This window comes from Natrix helvetica, assembly GCF_964273705.1.
Source record: "Natrix helvetica genome assembly, chromosome: 14".
Taxonomy (NCBI): domain Eukaryota; kingdom Metazoa; phylum Chordata; class Lepidosauria; order Squamata; family Natricidae; genus Natrix; species Natrix helvetica.
The window spans coordinates 11,704,318-11,727,185 of NC_138564.1; the positions used below are offsets into that span (position 1 = coordinate 11,704,318).

Genomic DNA, 22,868 nt, shown 5'->3' on the forward strand with positions numbered 1-22,868 from the left:
TATGCTGGGGACAAACATGGATAGATAGATAGATGATAGATAGATAGATAGATAGATAGATAGATAGATAGATAGATAGATAGATAGACAGACAGATGATATAGATAGATAAGAGAGGTAGGTAGGTAGGTAGATAGATGATATAGATGGATAGATAGATAGATAGATAGATAGATAGATGATAGATAGATAGATAGATAGATAGATAAATAGATAGATGATAGATAGATAGATAGATAGATAGATAGATAGATAGATAGATAGATAGATAGATAGATGATAGATAGATATTGAACCAATAAAGGAGGGTATGTAGTTTAGGGTGTCCTTGACGCTCTCTGAGCGTGGTGATTTTCTTGCAGGCATTTCATCACCCCACTAGGTAACATCATCAGTACAGGTCGCTCTCAACCTTACAACAGATCATTTACTGACTCATTCAAAGTTACCATGGCATGGGAAAAAAAGTGACTTAGGACAGTTTTTCACACTTAAACAACCATCGCAGCATCCTCAGGATTGCGTGTTCTGAAATTCAGGTGCTTGGCCGCTGGTTCATACTTACGACCGTTGCCGTGTCCCAAGGTTGCGTGATTTCCCCTTTTGCGACCTTCTGACAAAGTCAGTGGGGAAGGCAGATTCCCTTAACAAAGAGGGCTACTAACTCATCAACTGCAGCGAAACCTCCGGACCCCAGGGGCCACTAATTTCCTAATTTTAAATCCTGCGGACCACTAATATGATCTGCCTAATGACTGGCTGGGTGGGCGTGGCTAGGTGATCATGTGACGGTGGGTGTGGCCAAATCGATGTCACTCACATCAAGAGGTGTCTCGTCGGCCTCTACTGTCCCCTCCCCTCCCAGCCCCTCCTCGCCTGCCCTCCCGGGCTCCTTAGGGCCCCAACAGGGAGCAGTTGCTGGAGCTAAGCAGCCCCCAGGAGAAAGAGTTGGCAAAACAGCTCAGTTCAAATTGGATCTGGCCGAGAAGGAGACTCAGCAGAAGCTCCTCACTGAGGACTAGGAGCATAGGCTTTCCAAGCAGAGGGAAGACCTGAGGGATTGCAAGGCCAGGTGCTGGCACCTGGAGGCTCAGTGGGCTGAGATGGTCAGCCAGTTCCAGGCCATGATGCAGTCCCACTGGAACGAGGCCCTCTGGCTCTTCCCCACCAGCGGCCCTTCCCTCCAGCCTTCGCCCAAAGCCCCCCACCAGGAGGCCGAAGCAGACCCCAAGTGGGAATTTCTGACCCCCTCTGACCCCCACAAAAAGACCCCAAAGGGGGAGACTCTCTGCAGCAACACAAGCGTTCTTTGCACGCATCCATCCCAGGGGCCGCAGTTTGAGGACCCCTGATTTAGTGCAATGTAAAAAATGCAAATAATTTTTCTGCGGACCCCCACAACTTTCTCGCGGACCCCCCGTTGGTGACCGCCGGACTAAACATTCTCGTCTACCCCCGCCAAACACAAAAAACAAAGAGTCAATTTATCGTAAGCATATTCTTTTTTCTTTTAATCGGCGGCTTATTGCACAGAAAGCAACAGGAGGTGAACGGTTTGAGATGGCGTAATGCACTTTTTGGGGGCGTGGGTGCGTGTGGGTGGGTCTCTGAATATGCAGGGTCCCTCGGTGTCGAGAACTACAAAACTACCACAGTGTTTCCCCTCCACCGCCCCTCCTAATGAGGATTTGTGTGTGTAGGGGGGGGGGGGTGAGAGATAGTTGCCCTGCCACCCTGGAGAATTTGGGCAAGGGGATTCAAACGACCCTCTGCCTCAAATTCTCTGAACTCTGGGGCAAAGCTAGCACGTGGGAAAGCCCTCCCCCCCTTTGAGACGGCAATTTGGGCTGAGTGGAGGGGACAACACCCCCCTCCTTCCTCCTGAGACAATCAAGAGCTGGATTAAGGCCTTCTTTCCACATTCATGCCCCCCCCTCCTCTCCCCAAGCAATTGCACATCGCTTGCACAAAAGGCATCTTTAAAACATCAGTTTTTGGAGATTATTATTTTTTTCCCTTGCCTAGGGCATCCCTGCGGAGCAGAATTCCAGCTCTTGTTGCGTTCCAACATTCTGAGATTTATTGCGTGTATTATTATTATTATCATTATCATTATTATTATTCCTTTGCCCGTCTTTGGGGAAATAAATGCACTTATATGAGAAGGGCAGTCCAAATATTGCCCTGGGGGGGGGGGGGTTCCCCTCCCTCCCTCCCTCCCTTCCCTCCCCCTTTAAATAAACCAATTGCTTAAATGGAAATTCTGCATATATCACATTCGGCTACGGAAGCTGTCAATAACATATTGGAACCAGCTTGGGGTGGGTTTGGTTGGTTGGTGGTTGGTTTCTCCCACCGAGTTATCTCAGATCGATCGTGGCTTAGCTGTGGGCTGTGTTTCTTCCTCTTCGGATCGACGTGTTGCAAACATGCATTCCCAGACTCCTCGGTGGGGACGGGGGGAGGTCTCGCCCCAAACCGAGCCTTGAGGAGAGAGGGTCCTGAGATCGGTGGCCTTCCAAAGTCCTCAGGTGCCCCCTGAAGCACCTCCCAAGGTCTTCTGGTCATTTCTTGGCCTTCTCTCCCTTTTCAGCCGGTTTGCTGTCTTTGGGGTCCATCCCAGAGGACTTCTCGGCTTTCTCCGTCTTGGTTGGCTTTGGGGTTTCTTGGAGAGCCGTGGGGGACTCTTTGGGGCTCAAGGTCTTCTTGGTTTCTTCTTTGGGTTTCTCCTCCTCCTTCCCAGCTTTCTCCTTCTTCTCTTCGGCCTTGACCTTCTCGGCTTCCTTCTTAGCCGGTGGGCTTGGGCTCTTGGCTTTGACTTCCTCGGTGGGAGATTTGGGCACGGGCGCCTTGGTTCCTTTCTCCACCTCTTTCCCCATTTCTGGTTTGGATGGTGGCTTGGTGGCCTCCTCCTCCTTGCTGTCTTCAGCCTTGGGAGCAGCAGGTGCCTTTTTCCCATCAAGGGTAGGCGACTTGGCCTTGGGGCTTTGCTTCTTGTCCCCTTGGTCTTCGGTCTTCTCCTTGGCTTCCGGCCTTGGAGCATCCTTGGTTGGGACCTCTGGTTTGGCCTCCTCTTCTTTCTTGCTCACTTTCTTCTCTGCCACCGGCTTGGCGGGCGCTTCTGCTTCTTTTTCCGGCGCCTTCTCCTTTGTTGCTGGCTTAGCTGGTTCCTTTTGGGGCGCTGTGTCTTTTTCTGGAGATTTCACCTTCTCCTTGATGGGAGTCTTGACCTTCTCTGGAGATTTCGCCTTCTCCTTGACGGGCGTCTTGGCCTTCTCCTGAGATTTAACTTCCTCTTTTGGGGGAAGCTTGAGCTTTTCTGGAGGTTTGAGGTCTTCTTTCGTCTGGGAAGCGACCTTCTCTGGGACCTTCACCGCTGGAGGTTTCTCGGCCTCCTTTGCTGGAGGTTTGAGGTCTTCTTTCGTCGGGGAAGCGACCTTCTCTGGGACCTTCACCGCTGGAGGTTTCTTGGCCTCCTTTGCTGGAGGTTTGAGGTCTTCTTTCGTCGGGGAAGCGACCTTCTCTGGGACCTTCACCGCTGGAGGTTTCTCGGCCTCCTTCGTTGGAGTTTTTGGTTTTTCTGGTGCCTTGAGGTCCTCTTTGGTTGGGGAAGCCACCTTCTCTGGGGGTTTCACCGCAGGAGGCTTCTCTGCCTCCTTCGCTGGAGATTTGAGGTCTTCCTTGGTTGGGGAAGCCACCTTCTCCAGGGCCTTCACCGCTGGAGGTCTCTCTGCCTCCTTTGTTGGAGATTTCAGCTTTTCTGGAGTCCGGCTTTCATCCTTTGCAGGAGATGCAGGTTTTGCTGGAGATTTGCTCTCTTCTTTGATGGGGGAAGTTGCCTCCTCCACTGGCTTCGCTCCTGGGATCTTCAAAAATTCTTTGGTTGGGGACACCACCTTGGCCGGAGGTTTACTTTCTTCTTTGGTTGGAGACCCGACTTTGGCTGGGGACTTGGCTTCATCTTTTGCGGGAGATTTAACCTCCTCTTCCTTCAAGGTGGGCTCCTTTTCCGACGACGGGGTCTTCTCTGTAGGTGGAGATTCTTTCCCTGTTCCAGCTTCTTCGCTTTCTTCTCCTTCGCCATCTTCCTTTCCCTCCTGGCTTTCCTCTTCTCCTTCTTTTTCCTCTTCCGCTTCTTCTTCTTCCTCCTCCTCCTCCTCTTCTTCTTTTTCCTCTTTTGCTTCCTCCTCCTCCTCTTCCTCCTCCTCCTTTTCTGCTTCCTCTTCCTTCTCCCCCACTTCTTCCACAATGACCGTCTCCTTTTCCGATTTCTCCACCACTTTAATTTTCTCCTCGCTCTTGACTATGAAGTGAGCGGGGATGCTCGGGCCCCTGGGGGCGATTTCGGGAAAGGAGAAAATCCCCATCCCGCTGCCAAAGTGGCATTCCTCTCCTTCCAGCAGCTTCCTGTTTCCAAAAAAGAGAGAGAGTGGGGAATCAAAACTGTTGCTCCAAGCATTGAATCAAAATTATGTGAAGTATTAGTAAAGGTAAAGCTTCCCCTTGCAGGGGAAGAGCAAGGAATAATTTAAAAAGTAATATTAAACTACAGTAAGGTAAAGGTTCCCTTTGCGCATATGTGCTAGTCGTTCCCGACTCTAGGGGGCGGTGCTCAATTCCCTTTAAAAGCCGAAGAGCCAGCACAGTCCAAAGACGTCTCCGTGGTCATGTGGCCGGCATGACTCAATCCCAAAGGCGCACAGAACGCTGTTCCCTTCCCACCAAAGGTGGCTCCTATTTTCCTACTTGCATTTTTCACCTGCTTTCGAACTGCAGGAGCTGGGACAAATAACGGGAGCTCACTCTGTTACACGGCGCTAGGGATTCGAACCGCCGAACTGCCAACCTTTCTGATCGACAAGCTCAGCATCTTAGCCACCGAACCATTGCGTCCCTGAAGTATTAATATTGTTTTATAAAACCCTTAGTAAGTCCCCATCTGGAATACTGCATCCAGTTTTGGTTGCTACCTTACAAAAAAAAAATAGATGGTGACTTTGGAAAAAATGCAGAGAAGAGCAACTAAGACGATTAAAGGACTGCAGGCTAAAACATATGAAGAACGGTTGCAGGATTTGGATTTTGCCAGTCTAGAGAAAAGAAGGACTGGGGGGGGGGGGCCGACAGGATAGCAGTGCTCCAATATTTGAAGGGATGCCGCAAAGAGGAGGGGGGGTCAACTTATTTTCCAAAGCACCAGAAGGCAGGATAAGAAGCAACGGATGGAAATTAAACAAAGAGAGAAGCAACCTGGAATGAAGGAGAAGCTTCCTAACAGGGAGGACAATTAACCAGTGGAACAGAAGTTGCCTCCAGAGGTTGTGGGTACTCCCCATCACTGGAGGTTTTTAAGAAAAGTCTGGACAGCCCCCTATCGGATGCAGTCTAGGATCTCCTGCTGATAGTATCACAGGGCTGGAAGGGGAGCTTGGAGGTCATCTAGTCCAACCCCCTGCTCAAACAGGAGATCCTTGCCAAATTATAGAACAACAGAATTGGAAGGGGACCTTGGAGGTCATCTAGTCCAACCCCCTCCTCAAACGAGACCTTTACAGAACCATACAATGGCAGAGTGGGAAGGGGACCTTGGCAGTCATCTAGTCCAACCCCCTTCTCAAGCAGGAGACCCGATACCGTTCCAGACAAACGGCTGTCCAGTCTGTATTTTAAAACTTCCTAATGATGTTGTCAGAGCAATTAATTAGTGGGACAGCTTGCCTCCAGAAGTTGTGAATGCCCCAACCCTGGACGTATTTAAGAAGACGTTGGATAACCTTTTGTCTGAAGTGGTGTAGGGTTTCCCTGCCTAAGCAAGGGGTTGGACTAGAAGACCTCCAAGGTCCCCTTCCAACTTTGCTATTCTAAAAAACACAAGACTTTTAAAAGCAGGGTGGGAAGAAATATGAGAAGGAGGACACAAAGGGGGGGGCTTTTTAATGTTCTCCTGATTTGAATCTTTCTGGGCTCAAGGCCCCCAAATACCTGTAGGCAGCGATCTCGATATCCAGAGCCATTTTGACGTTCAACAGGTCTTGGTATTCTCTTAGCTGGGCAGCCATCTCCCACTTGGTGTTCCTGAGCTCATTGTCCAGCTGTCCAATCGTATCCTAGGGAAAAGACACAAATCTTCCCTCAACAACTTGTGCGCTAAAATGGAAGGTGATAAAGTGTTTTGGAAACGAATGGAAAGGGAGCAAACGGATAAGGTGGAAACGCACCAAGATTAAATCTGTAGCAATGGAAACGGAGCAAGTTAATAGGTAGGAATGGACCGAATGGAAACGAACCGAATGAAGATGTGGATCTTTGCTCTTTCTACTCCTTGTTGCTTCCAAAAAAAAAGCTGAGTTTTGAATCGGCATTGTGGGAAAAAGTGAATTGTCCAGAAAGATGCTTCCCATCCAAGAAGCTTCTTCAGCTCGGACCGGATGGTGGGGAAATGGAAGGATTTATACTCCTTGCAGACAGCTTGTCATTTGCATCCTTTGAGAGGGTCGTTGAGGCTGCTTGGAGGTTTTATCTGAGTGGTGCAAATGGACGTGGAGCCTTCTTGGAACTGCTGAAAGAACTGTGTTGTAGACTGGAGATAGATGAGGTCCTATCCCTCCCCCCTCTGTTGAAGGAGGGCTGTTCAATTTGCACATCTCTTTGACCCTGAAGACAGATAAAACCTCCAAGTGGTCTCAACGACTCTCTAAAAAGGATGCAAATGACCAGCTGTCTGCAAGGAGTATAAATCCTTCCATTTCCTCGCTGTCCTGTTAGAGCTGAAGAAGCTTCTTGGAGGAGAAGCAAAACGTCTTTGAAGAAAAACCAAAACAGTCCAGTTGCTCCTGAATTTAAAGCACCTTTGGCCCACCCACCTTGGCCGCGTCTTACCTGATAAGACTGGACATCCAAATGGTGGCGATCCTCAATGTCCAGCCTCTGCCTCTCCAAGGATTCCTTCATCCCGCGGAGAGTTTCCAACTCTGTCGTTTTAGACTGGAGCTGCCTGCGATATTCCGACAGCTCGTCTTGGGCGTTGCGGATGGCATCCGTGTTCACCCTGGCGACTTCAGAGAGCTTGTCCAGCCTCACTGCAGAATGGAGTCAGGGAAAGAGGGAAGAGCCATTGAGGTTCTGGGGCATGTGAGTTGGCACCAGTTACAAATACAGATGAACAGAGTTGGAAGGGACCTTGTAGGTCATCTAGTCCAACCCCCCCCAGCCCTCGCCCAAGCAGACCCTACACCATTTCTGACAGGTGGCAGTCCAGTCTCTTCTTGAAAGCCTCCAGGGATGAAGCTCCCACAACCTCTGTTCCATGGGTTGGTTGTTTTCCCTGTCAGGAAATTTCTCCTTATTTCCAGGTTGAATCTCTCCTTGGTCAGTTTCCATCCATTATTCCTTTTCTGGCCTTCGGGTGCTTTGGAGAATAGCTTGACCCTCTCTTCTCTGTGGCAACCCCTCAAATATTGGAAGACTGCTATCCTGTCTCCCCTGGTCCTTCTCTTCACTAGACCAGCCATGCCCAGTTCCTGCAACCGTTCCTTCCTTCTCCTCCTTGATCTGAAGAAATATGCCCCCTGAGCAGGGGGTTGGACTAGAGGACCTCCAAGGTCTCTTCCAACTCTGCTCGTCTAGTTTAGTCTGGTCTGAAAAGTTGCCAAGGCTGGACACCCATCTTTAGACTTCAATAGAGCAGATTCTGAATTACGTCATCTAGCAACCGAGCAATTTTCTGGAGTGCAGCAGCATCTGCTGAGCAATCTAAAATATATTCTTATGATGACACGGGGTGTGGGGGAGATATGTGTGTGTGTGTGTGTGTGTGTGTGTGTATGTAATACAGCCCAGGTTCAAATCCCAGTAAGGGTATGGCTAGCTGATGAGAGCTAAATAGCTTGAAATAGATCTATACTAGTCTCCCTTTATTTATCAGCACAAATGCAACACCAATGTAACAAAGGCAACATTAAAAATATGGTTTTCTGCCTGGATGGTCGTCTGGAGTGAGCCGAAAGACAGAAAAGGGAAGCAGAGTGTTCCCTCCCATATTTGGGCATCCCAGGGGTTGTGACACAATAACATACCTATTTCCCTGGCTTAGCTGATAAAGGAGGAGAGCCTGTATATATATATATATATATATCTTTCCAGGAAGCTGGAGGCGGATTCTCCGTAGCTGCATTCTGCCGGTGGGAAGTCACTTTGCAGTCTTGACTCAGCAAATGCAGAGTTTTTACAGCGCGGAAGAGTTTTAATCCAGAAAGGAAGCCATGACGTAGCAAGATTCTGCTTAGCATGCTAGACTAGGCTGGTTGTTTCTGGAGTTTGACGGACATCTTTATATACCGTGTGGTGCAAAGCCGGCATCACACCGAGCCACGTAAGTGTGTGTGTGTGTGTGTGTGTGTGTGTGTGTGTGTGTGTGTGTTGGCACCCAGGGTGTTACGCAAGCACAATCCCACTGCAGTTCGGTTAACCGAAAAGACACTGCAGGAAACTTGGCTTAAATGCAATTTCCTATTTCTACCTGGCTGAAAGATGCTCTCCAAGCACCAGGATGGCAAAAGATACTTCACTGCAAACTGCAACAAGGACGTTGCTTTTTCTTTTTTTCTTTTTTTTTAAATCCAGCCCTGTTTTAGCTTCTGCTCTTCATCTTCCTGTCTGTCTAAGTGAGTTTGCAAAAAAAAAAAAACCAGTGGATAGGCGGTGCTAAAAAAAAAAAAAAAAAGCCGCTTGCACCAAGAGTTTGCAGATCATTCCAGATGCTGGCGTTGTATTTTTAGCAGCCGATGGAGACACCTAGACATGACTGGTTGTTTGAAACAGAATTTTGATGGAAGGTTACAAGAAAAAAAAAACCCGGAGGATAAAGTAGGGTAAAATGACTTCTATATTGGCAGCAGGAAAATAAAATGGGAATATTTTTATATGGGTATAGTCCTCCACTTAACAGTTTGTTTAATAACTAAAGCTGCAACAGCACTGAAAACAATGACTTATTGAGGTCCTACAGTATAGTTTATGGGTCATACTATAACTTGTTTGATTTGGGCTTAGGGGATTCTATGTGAATTCAGCCAGGAGAAATGCAAACTTATATTTTTACAGCTTGCCCCATGCGTGAACTCAACTAATGTTGCCCTAGGCAATCAAATGTGGTTAAAGAGTAGCAGTTTAATGTTTTGTGATGAGGTTTAATGTCGTTTAATGCCATGAATGAATCCAGTCGCATCCAATATTGAATAGAAGATGGCATGTGTAGCACAGGGTTGAATTATGGAGTCCTTGGGGTCCTGGGGGGGGGTGTCTTGTAGATCTTACACTGTCAAACTAGATAACGTCATCAGTGTTAAAAGGGAGTGGGGTTTGTGGAGTGGAAGGGAAGGGGGAGGAAGGGAAAAGGACTGGAGGAGTCCTTGATATTCTCTAAACTTGGTGGTTTTCTTGAAGATGTTTCATTACCCTACTAGGTAACATTATCAGTTAGAAGGGAGTGGGGTTTGTGGTGGTGGTGGAGGAGGAGGAGGAAGGGAAAAGGACTGGAGAAGTCCTTGATGTTCTCTAAACTTGGTGGTTTTCTTGGCAGACGTTTCATTACCCTATTAAGTAACATCATCAATATTAGAAGGCAGTGAGCTGGAGGAGGAAGGGGAAAGGACTGCAGGAGTCCTTGATGTTCTCTAAACTTGGTTGTTTTCTTGGCAGACGTTTCATTACCCTACTAGGTAACATCATCAACATTAGAAGGGAGTGAACTGGAGGAGGAGGAGATGAACTGTAGGCTCCTCGATGCCCTCTCTGAGCTTGGGTATTTTTGTTTGCAGACATCTTACAGATGTCACCTAGTAATGAAACATCTGCAAGCAATCCCCGAGGCCCAGAGAGCACCAAGAACTCCGTCACCCAATCAGAATTTAGGTCTCGGATCCCTGCCTGAGGCTGATGGATCTTGGAGTTTCTCGGGATAGCAACCCCAGCCGTTACATGCCATGGGATCAGCACCTTGGACAGCGCCCTCGCCTTGAGCGCATCGGGGGTTTCTCTCTCCCAGGCGCGCCTCCCCCGCGCAAGTTTTTCCCTCCCGGGGTGGGGGGGGAGAATCAAGAGAAGATATTGAATGCGGATTAGCAGCCCTAAGGCTCGAGGGCGCGGAGGGGGGGGCGTGGGGGTGGACGGGCGTGGGAGGTAACAGGGCAATCAGTTATGGAGGTTGGGTAGGATATTAAGCAGACCGGCTCCAGGTTTCGTTCTTCGAGGGGTCGCCCCAGGTTTTTTAAAAAAGGGGAGGGGGAACATTGCGGGTCCAAAGACAGCCCGGGAGTTGAGGGGGGACGTCTCAAGTCTGGCCGCACCCCCCCTCTTCAGAAAGGGCTGCAACGCTTCCATTCGTCCTCCAACGATTTGGGGAGGGGGGGTGATGATTCCCAACAAATTTGGGGAAAGTTGGCACGCAACCTCGCTGATGGGGGGCGGGGCGGGAAAAGCCGCCTTTTCTGCCGGTAGCCGCATCAAACTCCCCAGCCCCCCCCCTCCCCACCGTTCTTCCTCTCCCTCCCTCCCACCCATCCCACCTTACTGCTTTAAATCACCCCTCTCCGCCCCCTTCCCACGTCTCCATCCTAGCTGGCGCCAGGCCGAATATAGGAAGGGAAAAGAGACGGGTGGGGGGAGGGGGGAGTGTCTGCAAAGATGGGAAGGGAGGGGTGGCAAAGGAGGCAAGTCACGCTGCGCCAGTCTGGCCCCTCCTTGCACCCACCCAACACGCCCCCCCCCCCAAACGAAAAACTGCAGGAGGGAGTTTGCCCTCCAGTTGCCGGCCAGTTCCAGCCTAGACTGCGGCATTGCCGCTTGGCGCACCCGCCCACCCCAGTTCCTGAGCAAAATCCAAAGTGACCCCCCACACACACACACACACTTGCCTATGTGTCGTCCCCCCCCTCCACCCCTGCACCAAGGCCGGGGGGACGGGGATCAGCAGGGGCGCAACCAACCTATTCCTTCCCCTCCCAGCCCCAAAACACAGCAGAACCCTGTTCCTCCCCACCTCTGCGCAGATCCTATGGGTTGCTGGTTGCAATTTTTCTTTACTTTCATTTTTCTCTGGTCCCCCGCCTCCTCGCTGCTTTTCCCCCCCTGCTCTTCCCAAACAACTACTGCGGGAAAGTTCCCTTCTTCCTTCTGCTCCACCCTCCCCCGGCAGTCCGGGGAAAGGGGGGAGAGGGCGACGCTCCCTCTTCCGCAGTGGGGAGACAGGACACCCCAATAAGAGAGGCTGGGTTTTGTCTCTCGGACGCTTTTCCCAAAAGAAAAGCCCCTGCCACCTTGGGGTCAGTCAAGGGTGCGGGACCCCTGGCGGTCGCCCCTCACTCACCCGCCTTTGCCTTTTCTCGCAACCCCCCCTCCCCCGAGTCTGAGATGATGAGCCGTCTCTCTTCCCCCAAATATGGGGGGAGTGTACCGCCTCCATCCCTCGCTAAAATGTACAAGGCTGAGGGAGGGGGGATTTACACACCCACCCAAGTAAGAAATGCATAAAAACGTGGAGGAGAGTGAATGAAACTGACCGGGGGAAGCGTGTTTCCTTTGAGCCTCATCCCTCATTACAAAGCCTTCATTCGGAGGTCGTCTGAACTGTCCCTCTTGGAACAATTTGACCCCGTTTTCAGAGCGCAACTCCCCCACCCCCTCCACGTCCAACACTTTCCCGCAAGGTCATTCCTTTAGGATACCTTTGCTACCCGACTTCTTGGTTTTAAGCCTTCTGGATGGGGAAAAGAGGAGAAATAGGGCCCGGGGAGGGGGGAGGGGGAGAGTTCAGCTTTGCACAGCAACTTTCGGCAGCCAACTTTGGGGCCCGCGTCTTGGCCTGTTGGATCGATTTAGTTGAGTCATCAAAATCATTTCCCGACGTTTAGGTGTTAGGTAGGTTTGCCCTTCCTCTTGCGTCCGTTTTAAGAGTTGCGCCTTGGAGCGTCCTACAATGACTCGAATCCGTTTTTATAGTCCTCTGTCTCCCCGCCTCCTAAAGTTACGGGGAGGGCAAGGGGAAAGGATGGAGGGGTCTTGAATGACGCACCCCTCATTTCTCCCCTCCCCTCTATAATCACCCACTTGGCCGTTCAACCTGGGGGGGGGGTGGAATTAAGGGGATTGATTGATTGATATTTAACCCAGGCCCTGGCACTTGCCCTGCGCCCTGCTCTACCGCGCAATTGTTCTGTCGCCTCCCCCAAATCTGAATTGCAGAGCCCCCCCCCCTCCCACCCCCAAGCCCCGCATTCTGCCTCGGGTCTCTGGGCTTCTATAGATATAAACTAAGGATGCTATGATTTATTGAATATATATGCCGCCCAACTCCTAGCGACTCAGCCTTCCCTCCCCTTAAACACCAGCAGAATAACAGAGTTAGAAGGGATCTTGGAGGTCTTCTAGTCCAACCCCCAAGCAGACAATCCTATACTAATTCTGCTGACTGCCGACTGCCGGCAGTTCGATCCTGACCGGCTCAAGGTTGACTCAGCCTTCCGTCCTTCCGAGGTGGGTCAAATGGGGAGCCAGATTGTTGGGAGGCAAGAGGCCGACTCTGTAAACCGCTTAGAGAGGGGTGTAAAGCATTGTAAAGCGGTATACAGGTCTAAGGGCCATTGCTGTACCACTTCAGACAAACGATTGTCCCCTCTCTTCTTAAAAACCTCCCCTGTTGGAGCACCCATTCCTGCCTTCCGGCGCTTCAGGGAGCATTGGACTCATCCCTAGTAGAGACCCTGGCGCCCCTCCCCAACCCAGGTTGTCCCCACCCACCCCCTGCCCTTTCTTCCAGGGTCCCCCGACTCACCTCGGAAAAACTCCTCGGACTGCAACGAGCTCTTGAAGGTGTGTCCCTCCAGCTGAGCGCGGATCTCCTTGAGCGCCGAGGTGACGTCGGACTGGACGGCGGGCAACTCGCGCAGCTCGAAGACGGCGGCCGGCCCGCCGCCTTGGATCTGGCGCAGCAGCTCGCCCACCTCATCGCCGTGGCTGCGGCGTAGATAGAGGCTCTCCTCGCGCAGGGCTGCCAGCTTTTTCTCCAGCTCGCCTTTGGTCAGTTGGGCTTGCTCGGTGAATTTAGCCAGGGCGCGGGCGGCCGCCTCGTTCTCCTCGCGCAGCCGGGCCTCGTCCTCCAGCCGCTGGCGCAGCGCCCCCACTTCCTCCTCCAGCCGCTCCTGCTCCAGCCGCAGCTGCCCCTTCTCGTTGCTGGCCTGCACCAGTACGCCGCGCATCTCCCGGATCTCGCGCTCGTACAGCTCGCCCAGCGCCGAGCGGCCGGCTTGCTGCTGGCGCAGCGCAGCCGCCTCGCCTTCCAGCTGCCGGTTTTGCACCTCCAAGGCGCGCACCTTGTCGATGTAGCCGGCGAAGCGGTCGTTGAGCGACTGCAGCACCTCCTTCTCGTTGCGCCCCCCGCGCAACTCGCCGTTCAGCGACTCCAGGCTCTCGGTGGACGAGCCCAGCTGGCGCCGGGAAGTTGAGCCCCAGCTGCGGGACCAGCCCTGCGAGTGGAAGCCGCTGGAGGACAAGGAGCCGCCCCCGGAGCGCGAGAGCCCCATCGGGCCGCCTGAGCGCAAGCCGCCCCCGGCATCCTTGCGATAAACCATAGGGCCGCCGCCGCCGCCGCCGCCGCCGAATAGCACCTCCGCGCCGTAGCTTAGCATCGCGCCGTCGGAGAGGGCACTGCGGCAGGCGGCCAGCCGGGCTCGCTTATATGCAGCCCGGAGCCGCCCCTCCGAGGAGGAGGAGGAGGAAGAGGAGGAGGCACCGAGCGCCGCCTTTCCTCGCCTTTCCTCCCCAAACAGCGTCTCTGGGCAACCCTCCCTCCTCTCCTCGGGACCCCCGGGGCTCAGCGGGCTTCCCTCCACCCAGACAGACCCTCCCAAACTACAGGCGCAGTGCAGAGGTAGACCAAGCCCCCCCCCCTCCAAAAAAAAGCCCGAAGAGTTTGCGGAAATACCATCCCAAGGAAACATAAACTGAGATTTGAAAGAGACACCTACAAGACCAGAAAAAGAAAGGGAGAGAGGAGGGGAGAAGGAGAGGAAGAGGAGGGAAGGAAGGAAGAGGTAAGGCGAGGAGGGTGGAAGGGAGAGAAAGAGAAGGAGAAACGGTAGAAGGGGAAGGGGAAGAGTAGGAGTAAGGGAGAGGGAAGGGAAGAAGGAAGGGGATGGAAAGGAGGAAGGAAGAAAGTAGAGAAGGGAGAGAGGGAGAAAAGAAAGGGAAAAGAAGGTGGTGTTAAAACAGGCGGAAGGGATGCTAAATAAAGCAACCCAAACGGTATATTATAACTTATTAAATGGAATAACAAATGTAAAAGAATGACAAATGTAAAGAAGAATAGCAATTATGTGCAGGTATACTTACAATGGTATGTAAGAGAATAAAAAAATAAATAAAACTTTTTTTTAAAACGAAGCCCGAAGAGTGAGCAAGTTGGAAAACTGCAGCAAAGGGCTAGGTTCCAATCTAGTCTGGCCTGAGATAGACCCCCCCCCCTTAGCAGTTAAGGGGCAGAAGTAGAGGGGTGGGGACCCCGGGGTGAGATCCATGTGTGCTGTGGAACCTGGATAGCTTTCGGGCCAGTTCCACCCACCTGCGCACCCCACCCAAAAACTACCTCGCAGGGTTATTGTTTGGGAAAACAAATGAGGAATGGGGGTGTGGTGGAGGGGGACGCCCACCCACCCCCCATCTAACCAATGAGTTTTCCCAAGCTTTTATGAAATCAGGTGCAGTTGTCCTATTATAGAGGGATCTGGACTTCCTGCAACCGAACAGAATTTATCCCTACTCATTCAAATATATGTGTGTGTGTTTGTGTGTGTTTGTGTGTGTGTGTGTGTTGTATTTGTGCTAAATAAATAAATAAATAAATAAATGGAGACTAGTATAGATCTATTTCAAGCTATTTAGCTCTCATCAGCTAGCCATATCCTTACTGGGATTTTAGATAGATAGATAGATAGATAGATAGATAGATAGATAGATAGATAGATAGATAGATAGATAGATAGATAGATAGATAGATAGATGATAGATAGATAGATGATAGATAGATAAATGATAGATATAGATATAGATATAGATATAGATATAGATATAGATATAGATATAGATATAGATATAGATATAGATATAGATATAGATATATTCCTCCCACTCCCTCCAAAGAACTCCAAAGTTCTTAACCCTCCATCCTGGAAAATTGGCTGTTGGGATGATCTGCCCCCTTCATTCCCTCTTTTGTAGGGGGTTAATGGCACCCGTAATTTGGCCTGATCCAAGCTAAACATCTGAAAGAGGGTTGGGGAGCAGAGAAAAAAAAAACATTTGCACGTGCTCAGAGGCAGCCTATGAGAAGAGCAACATAAGATGATTGGGGGACATATAAAACAATGAAGAACGGTGGCTGGAATTGGGGATGTCTAGTTTAATGAAAAGAAGGACTAGGGGAGACACGATAGCAGTCTTTCAATATCTCAGGGGCTGCCCTGAGTACGTTCATCATAGAGCCATCTGTCTCAACCGTCTGTGGCAACTCTAGGATGTGTGGACTTCAACTCCCAGAATTCCCTACAGCATATCCACCCCGCTTATATGTTCAATTGGGGTGGTTTTTTTTTTTTTTACTTTTTTCTATTAGCCGAGCGTAATAAAATTAATTTTCCAAAGCCCCCATGCATTGGAAGAACGTCAAAAACAAAATGAAAAAAAAATGCTTAGAAATGCAAGTCATTTTGGAATTGGCAAAGGGAAGAAGTTTCTTTTAGCAATGTAGCTTTCATTATTCGGATCCCATGCTTTGGGGGGAGGGATTTTTTTTTCCTTTGGAAGGGCAACAGCAGGAAAACAAACCCATAAATATTGAAAATCTCCCCCTCTCTTTTTTTTGTCTCTCTCCCACACCCACGCACCTGCACGGACAGGCACACAAATAAGACACACGGCCTGCTTTATGTCGGCTACACAATGCAGTGCTGTGAACAATGACTTGCAATTGGCTTCTTCTCCTTTCTTCATTATTCCAATATTGGAGGGGTGGCCACAAAGAAGAGAAGGTACAGCTATTCTCCAAAGCTCCTGAAAGCAGGGCAAGGAGCAATGGATGGAAACTTATCAAGGAGAGAAGCAACCTAGAACGATAGAATTAGAATTAGAATTAGAATTGAATTATAATTGAATGAGAAGAGAATAGAATTTGAATAGAATGGAATTGGAATAGAATAAAATAGAACAGAATAGAACTAGATTTAGAATAGAATAGGAATTGGCATTGGAATTGGAATTGGAATTATTAGAATTAGAATTAGACTAAGATGAGAAGAGAAGAGAAGAATAGAATAGAATAGAACAGATTAGAAATAGAAATAGAATTGGACAAGAGAATTATTAGAATTATAATTAGACTAAGATGAGAAGAGAAGGATATAATAGAATAGAATAGAATAGAACAGATTAGAAATAGAAATAGAATTGGACAAGAGAATTATTAGAATTATAATTAGACTAAGATGAGAAGAGAAGGATATAATAGAATAGAATAGAACAGATTAGAAATAGAATTAGAATTGGACAAGATAATAATTAGAATTAAAATAAGAGAAGAGAAGAATAGAACAGATTAGAAATAGAATTAGAATTGGACAAGAGAATAATTAGAATTAGAATAAGAAGAGAAGAGAAGAATAGAATAGAACAGATTAGAAACAGAATTAGAATTGGACAAGAGAATAATTAGAATTAGAATAAGAGAAGAGAAGAATAGAGTAGAATAGAATAGAACAGATTAGAAATAGAATTAGAATTGGACAAGAGAATAATTAGAATTAGAATAAGAAGAGAAGAGAAGAATAGAATAGAATAGAACAGATTAGAAATAGAATTAGAATTGGACAAGATAATAATTAGAATTAAAATAAGAGAAGAGAAGAATAGAGTAGAATAGAACAGATTAGAAATAGAATTAGATTTGGACAAGAGAAGCGCAAGGACAGGTTGTCAGTCATGTTCCTTTGACTGCCCTTTTAATTTCAGACGGTCGCTAAATGAAGCGGTCGGGAACCCCTTGGATTGCTGGAGATCCAGCAAGTACTCTGCAGATCCGGTTGGTTAATTCTATAAAGCCTGTTAACGTGAATGGAGACGAACCTTTTGCACTCCCGACGGATTTTTTTCTTCGGGCTGACTCTGCAAAGAAGGGAATAAGGACAATGCAAGGGGTTCCATCGACAACTGGCAAGGAGCATTGATTTCAATCAGCAAGAAGAAGACATCGTCCACCCCTCGAGGATTGGGGAGGAGAGGGGGGGGTGTTTCTGCTGATGGCTCAGTTCTCAGCTTTTTTGGCTGGGGAAAAACATGGCAGAGTTTGCAAAACCTTCAGTTCGGTTGGAAGATTCAGCCCTCGCCTTTGATGAATGCTTTCTTCAGGACAAGAAGCCACTGGAAACCCACCAAGGGGAAAACCAGAACAAGCTAGAACTAAGGAGAAATTTCCTGACAGTGAGAACGATTAACCAGTGGAAGGCCTTGCCTTCTGAAGAGAGGAGAGGAGAGGAGAGGAGAAGAGAAGAGAAGAGAAGAGGATCTATTGACAATAGAATGGAAGGGAAGGGAAGAGACAAGAGGAGAGGAGAAGAGAAGAAATTGACAATAGAATGGAAGGGAAGGGAAGAGACAAGAGGAGAGCAGAGAAGTATGGGGATGGTCTCTTTCTCTGAAGCCTACAACTCCCAGCTTTCTTTGGTCCATGAAGCGTCCATCGCTCGGCAGCAGTCATATGTCAAGGACTGTTGGGAAATCTCAAACGGGTTCATGGCAACACCTGGCCAAGGTTTTCTCTTTTTTTTTGACGTGAAAACATAAAGTAGGATTTGATGGGAGCAACGGATTCGGGGCTACGTGAAGACGAGGCAAAGATGCATTCTTTGTGTCTGACCTGGAAGCCATCTTTTACCTTGGGACTTCAGGCCTGCCACCTTTTCTACTGTGGGAAAATGGGAGGGAGGATTATACAGAGTATGGGAGACATGTAGCCATAACAACATTCTTTCTCAGAAAGCCAAGGTCATCTGGCCTTGCAGCTGCGATGGTGTGACTGGGAGGCATCTCCAGTGTTGGACGGTGCCCGATTGGACCATGGGATGGACACGTGGGTGCTGGGGCAGGGATTTGAACTTTCCTTTGGCTGGGGAAAACCTGGAAGCTTTCAGATTCGGGTTTTCCCACATGTGCCGATATGGACATCTCTAGTAAAATGGAACTTTGAGCAACCTCAAGCCCCGGAGTCTCCTTTCATTGGGGGGGGGGGGGTGTTACTTGGAACCCTGACACTTTTGACCTCAGGAGAGGGGGGGTCAAAAAAGTCAAGATGGAGGCTGTAACCACATAATGCAGCGCCCCTAAAACACTTCAAACGGCAGTCATCTTGATTTGTTTTGAGCCTTTTCTGATTCCTTTCTGTTTCAGACTCGGGGGGGGGGGGGAGAACAACCCCGCAGCCAGCAAGATTCAGGATTGCGTGCAGGAATGCACCAGTGCAGCATTCCTCCTGCTTCTCGCCTCTCCCCCCTCCCCTAGATTCTGCAACCTCTTCCCCTTCGGTGGCGTCTATAGTGTGGTGAGATCGGTCTCCCAAAGGATCAGCCACTGAAGATCACCTCCAGTGGCGCCCACGAGGCGTGGTCTCTGCATTGCTCGCCACCTCCTTGTCCCGGCTACTGCTGAATCAGCGAAACTGGAAGGTTAAAAATAGCTCCGGAGAGACAAGATCCAGGAACTGCTTATTGCTGGTGTGAATGGTCTGAAAATGGCCAAAAAACCAGCCAAGAAACAGGCCATTTTCAGGCTGTTATTTTACCATTTAGGGGGCCAATTTTCAGGCTGTTTGGGGCCATTTTCAGCTGGGTTTTGGGAGGGGGGCTGTTTTCAGGTCATTTTTCAGCTGTTTTTGACCCCAAAATGGCCTGAAAACGCCTTGAAAAACAGCCTGTTTTGTGGCCATTTTCAGGCTGTTTTCCGATGCTCCATGTGCGAAAACCGGCTGGCCGGTTTGGGCACTTGGGGCCGAAAAGGCTCACCATCACTGCCCTATACCATTTCAGACAAATGGCTTTCCACTCTCTTCTCAAAAGCCTCCCGTGATGCAGCAGCCACAACGTCCAGTGGCAAGCCGTTCCACCGGCTATGTCCGAAAATTTCTGTTTATATCTAGGCCTCTTCTTGATTAGCTCACATGTTGTGCAAACCTCAGCATTGTATGATAGATAACGTAATATTACAATTATTATGATAGTATTATATTACAAGGTCATGTATAATATAATAATTACATTGCATGATGTTATGTTATGTTACAATTATGCTTTAACGGATTTCCTTACATCGGCCAGATTCAGACTCTATGCAAAATATATGTTTCCTTTCCTATGGCGTTGGGGGGGGGGGGGAAGCCATCCGATTCTTTATTCAGCCAATCCTGCCTAGGCAAACCAGGGCTTAGCATGTTGTATGAACTTAGCTGCTAGCTTGCTATGCCTTGCTTTGTTACAGGCAATAGCAATAACCCTTAGACTTATATCCTGCTTCACTTTCCAGCCTTCTCTAAGCTGTTTACAGAGTCAGCGTCTTGCTTCCAGCAATCTGGGTCCTCATTTTATTGACCTCGGAAGGACGGAAGGCTGAGTCAACCTTGAGCCAGTCAGGATCGAACTCCTGGCAATCGGCAGAAGTAGCTTGCAGTACTGTACTCTAACTACTGCGCTACCATGGCCCTTCCTTCCTTCCTTCCTTCCTTCCTTCCTTCCTTCCTTCCTTCCTTCCTTCCTTCCTTCCTTCCTTCCTTCCTCTTCCTTCCTTCCCACTTAGCACTTAAGACTTATAGACCACTTCACAGTGCTTTTACAGCCCTCTCCAAGCGGTTTACAGAGTCAGCCTCTTGCCCCCCAACAATCTGGGTTCTCATTTGACCCACCTCGGAAGGACGGAAGGCTGAATCAACCTTGAGCCGATCAGGATCGAACACCTGACAGTGGGCAGAGTTAGCCTGCGATACTGCATTCTAAACCCTGGGCCACCACAGGGAATAAAGCTTTGGGGGGGAAAAACAATTTTTACTGATTCTCCATTAGCACCAGGGGGAAAAAGAGATTCTAATTGCATTTCTTTGGTATCCCATTCTGAAAAATTAGATCTCTATATAGGAAGATGTGGCAAGTTTTTAGAACTATTTTCCATAGCATTATTGAGGGCAGGCAGCCTTAGAGCGCCATCTCCTGGTACATTGAGGCAGTAACACCCACTACATTCTAGCTTCCTTTGGAAGATACTGTCTCAAAAGTGTGTTTTCAAACTTCTATCTGGACCAGGGGTCTCCAAACTTGGCTACTTTAAAACTTGTGGACTTCAACTCCTGGTAGTTGAAGTCCATAAGTCTTAAAGTTGCCAAGTATGAGGACCTCTGGTCTAGACTCTTCTTTAGATCATCCAATGATGTTGCGTCCAAAATGTCTGGTGACAAGCTGTTCCACTGGCTAATTGTCCTTGTTGTTAGGAAGTCTCTCCTTAATTCCAAGTTGCTTCTCTCTTTGATCAGTTTCCAACCATTATTTATTCTCCTGCCCTCTGGTGCTTTGGAGAATAATTTGACCTCCTCTTCTTTGTGGCAACCCCTGAGATATTGGAAGACTGCTATCCTGTCTCCCCTAGTCCTTCTTTTTATTAAACTAGACATACCCAGTTCCTGCAGCCGTTCTTCCTATGTTTTAGCCTCCAGTCCCCTAATCCTCTTTGTTGCTCTTCTCTGCACTTGTTCCAAATGTGACTTAGGATCTTTTTTTTCACACATACGACTGAAATGGTCGTACGTCAAGGACAACCTGTCATTAGACTGTTTGAAAAGGCTTATTTCATTATTCGCTCATCTGCTATCCAAAAACTAGTCATTCACAGCAAGACTAAGTCCAAATTCTGCATCCTGCTGCAGAAAGCTTATGGAAATAACGGAACCTGTTTCGGATTCGGACAAGTTTGGACATTTATTGCTAACCAGCATTCCAGTTCTCCCCCCCCTCCCCCCCCCAGCAAGCCTGCATTATGGTTTTTGAGGTCTGCTGAGTTAGAATAAAACGGCAGTAACCTTCTAATCTTTGCCAGTTACCTGCAGTTTTCGGCTAGCAAGCAAATTGTCTTGCACTGCATTTTGGCCTCAAATGCATGCAATAAATTCCAAATTCTCAAGGGAGGTGGGGGGGGCAGCTAAGAGGAGGCAGCCTAAACCAATGATGGTCTGCAGAGAGGTGGCATCCATGCCACAGATTCACCATCACAGGCCTAAACGCTTGGCTAAGGAAGTACAATATTAAGATGTTGAGGATTTGGAGCTCAAAAATTGAGGACAACCTGTCTTGGGATTGGTGTTTCCTGGGATGTAGGTTTTTCTTTCAATTTTCGATGTTTGTAGGCTTTACGATTCTGGAGATTTTGTAATGATGCACAAGTTTCCTTCTGGGGGCGTTTTCCCCCCTCCCCAAAGACACACAACCTTGGCAGCCATCCTGAAATCGTTGATACCCACAGGAGAGGAGGGGGCTGGGCTGGTTTAAGTGCCCAAAGTCACCCTGAAAAGCTGCACCAGCAAATTTGGATCGCCGGGGGCCTTCCGAGGAAGGGGAGTTCAAAAGGAAGCAGCTGCAGAAAGCGATTCTGGTTTGGCTGACTTCTCTTTTCTTTGGAGGGCATACAACTCCCGTCAGCATTGCTGGGTTGCAGAGAAGAGGAAAAAGCACACACCCGGGTTGTGTTTCCTGCTGAAAAGTGCAGTTGCAGAGAGCGGGTGGGTGGGTGGGGAGGAAACGATGCTGGGATCCTCTAAGCGAGAGGCTGTTTTCTCCGGAGGGTTGAACACCTAGATTGGGGAACCTGTAGAACGGTTTTGCCTCCAGATGTTGTAGGTGCTCCATCACTGGAGTCCCAAAGGTGCTTTTTCATGAGGCAACGGGACTTTTAACAGAACAGAGTAAACAAGAGTTGGAAGGGACCTTGGAGGTCTTCTAGTCCAACCCCCTGCTTAGGCAGGAAACCCTACACCACAAATGGATGCCCATCTTCAGACGGATAACCATTTGCCTGAAGTGGTATATAGGGTATCCTGCCTAAGCAGGGGGTTGGACTAGAAGACCTCCAAGGTCCCTTCCAACTCTTGTTTATTGTTCCGTTCCGTTCCGTTCCATTCCTATTCCATTTCCATTCTATTCTTTCTATTTCTATTCTATTCTTATTCTGTTCTATTCTATTCTATTCCCATTCCTATTCCATTTCCAATTCCATTCTATTTTATTCTGATTTTATTCTATTCCATTTCCATTCTCTTCTATTCTTTCTATTTCTATTCTATTCTATTAATTTTATTAATTATAATTATATTATATTATTATTATATTATTCTATTCTATTCTATTCTATGGTTGCAGACCCTAGCCTTCTTGAGTTTGGGGCTGGGGGTGGGGGAATGTATTGCTTTGAATTCCTACGCTTGGCAGTTTGCAAAGGGAACCGGCCTCGTTTTGCAAGGGGCGCCAGGTTGGGGATGGCGGGCCAGAACCCCTCCCAGCATCCCCGCCGCTGGCAAAGCATGCTGGGAGTTGTAGTCTCCGCCTTGAAAGCAGTGGGGAGGGGGGGTCGCCGCCCCTGCTAGCCAGAGCGGGTTTGGAAGCCAAAGGGGGGCTCGGGGCGGAGACCGGCCACCCCCAAAACCGCCTGGCTGATTTGCAGCGGGCGCCCGCGGCTCCCGGGGCTGCAATTCCAGCCTTGCGCGTCCTCGCGGAACGGCCTTGCGCGCCCCCGCGGCC

At 48.9% G+C, this 22,868-nt stretch overlaps 1 protein-coding gene across 1 annotated transcript; it reads right to left on the reverse strand.

Moving 5' to 3' along the window:
* Positions 1 to 1,507: 1,507 nt before the first annotated feature.
* Positions 1,508 to 13,685, reverse strand: NEFH (neurofilament heavy chain). The gene is made up of 4 exons (XM_081966440.1): positions 12,830 to 13,685; positions 6,880 to 7,079; positions 5,983 to 6,107; positions 1,508 to 4,407 (listed from the first exon to the last, which is right to left on the reverse strand). Exons 1-4 carry the CDS (start codon positions 13,680 to 13,682, stop codon positions 2,565 to 2,567), a joined length of 3,021 nt encoding a protein of 1,006 aa, XP_081822566.1. The 5' UTR covers positions 13,683 to 13,685; the 3' UTR covers positions 1,508 to 2,564.
* Positions 13,686 to 22,868: the final 9,183 nt, after the last annotated feature.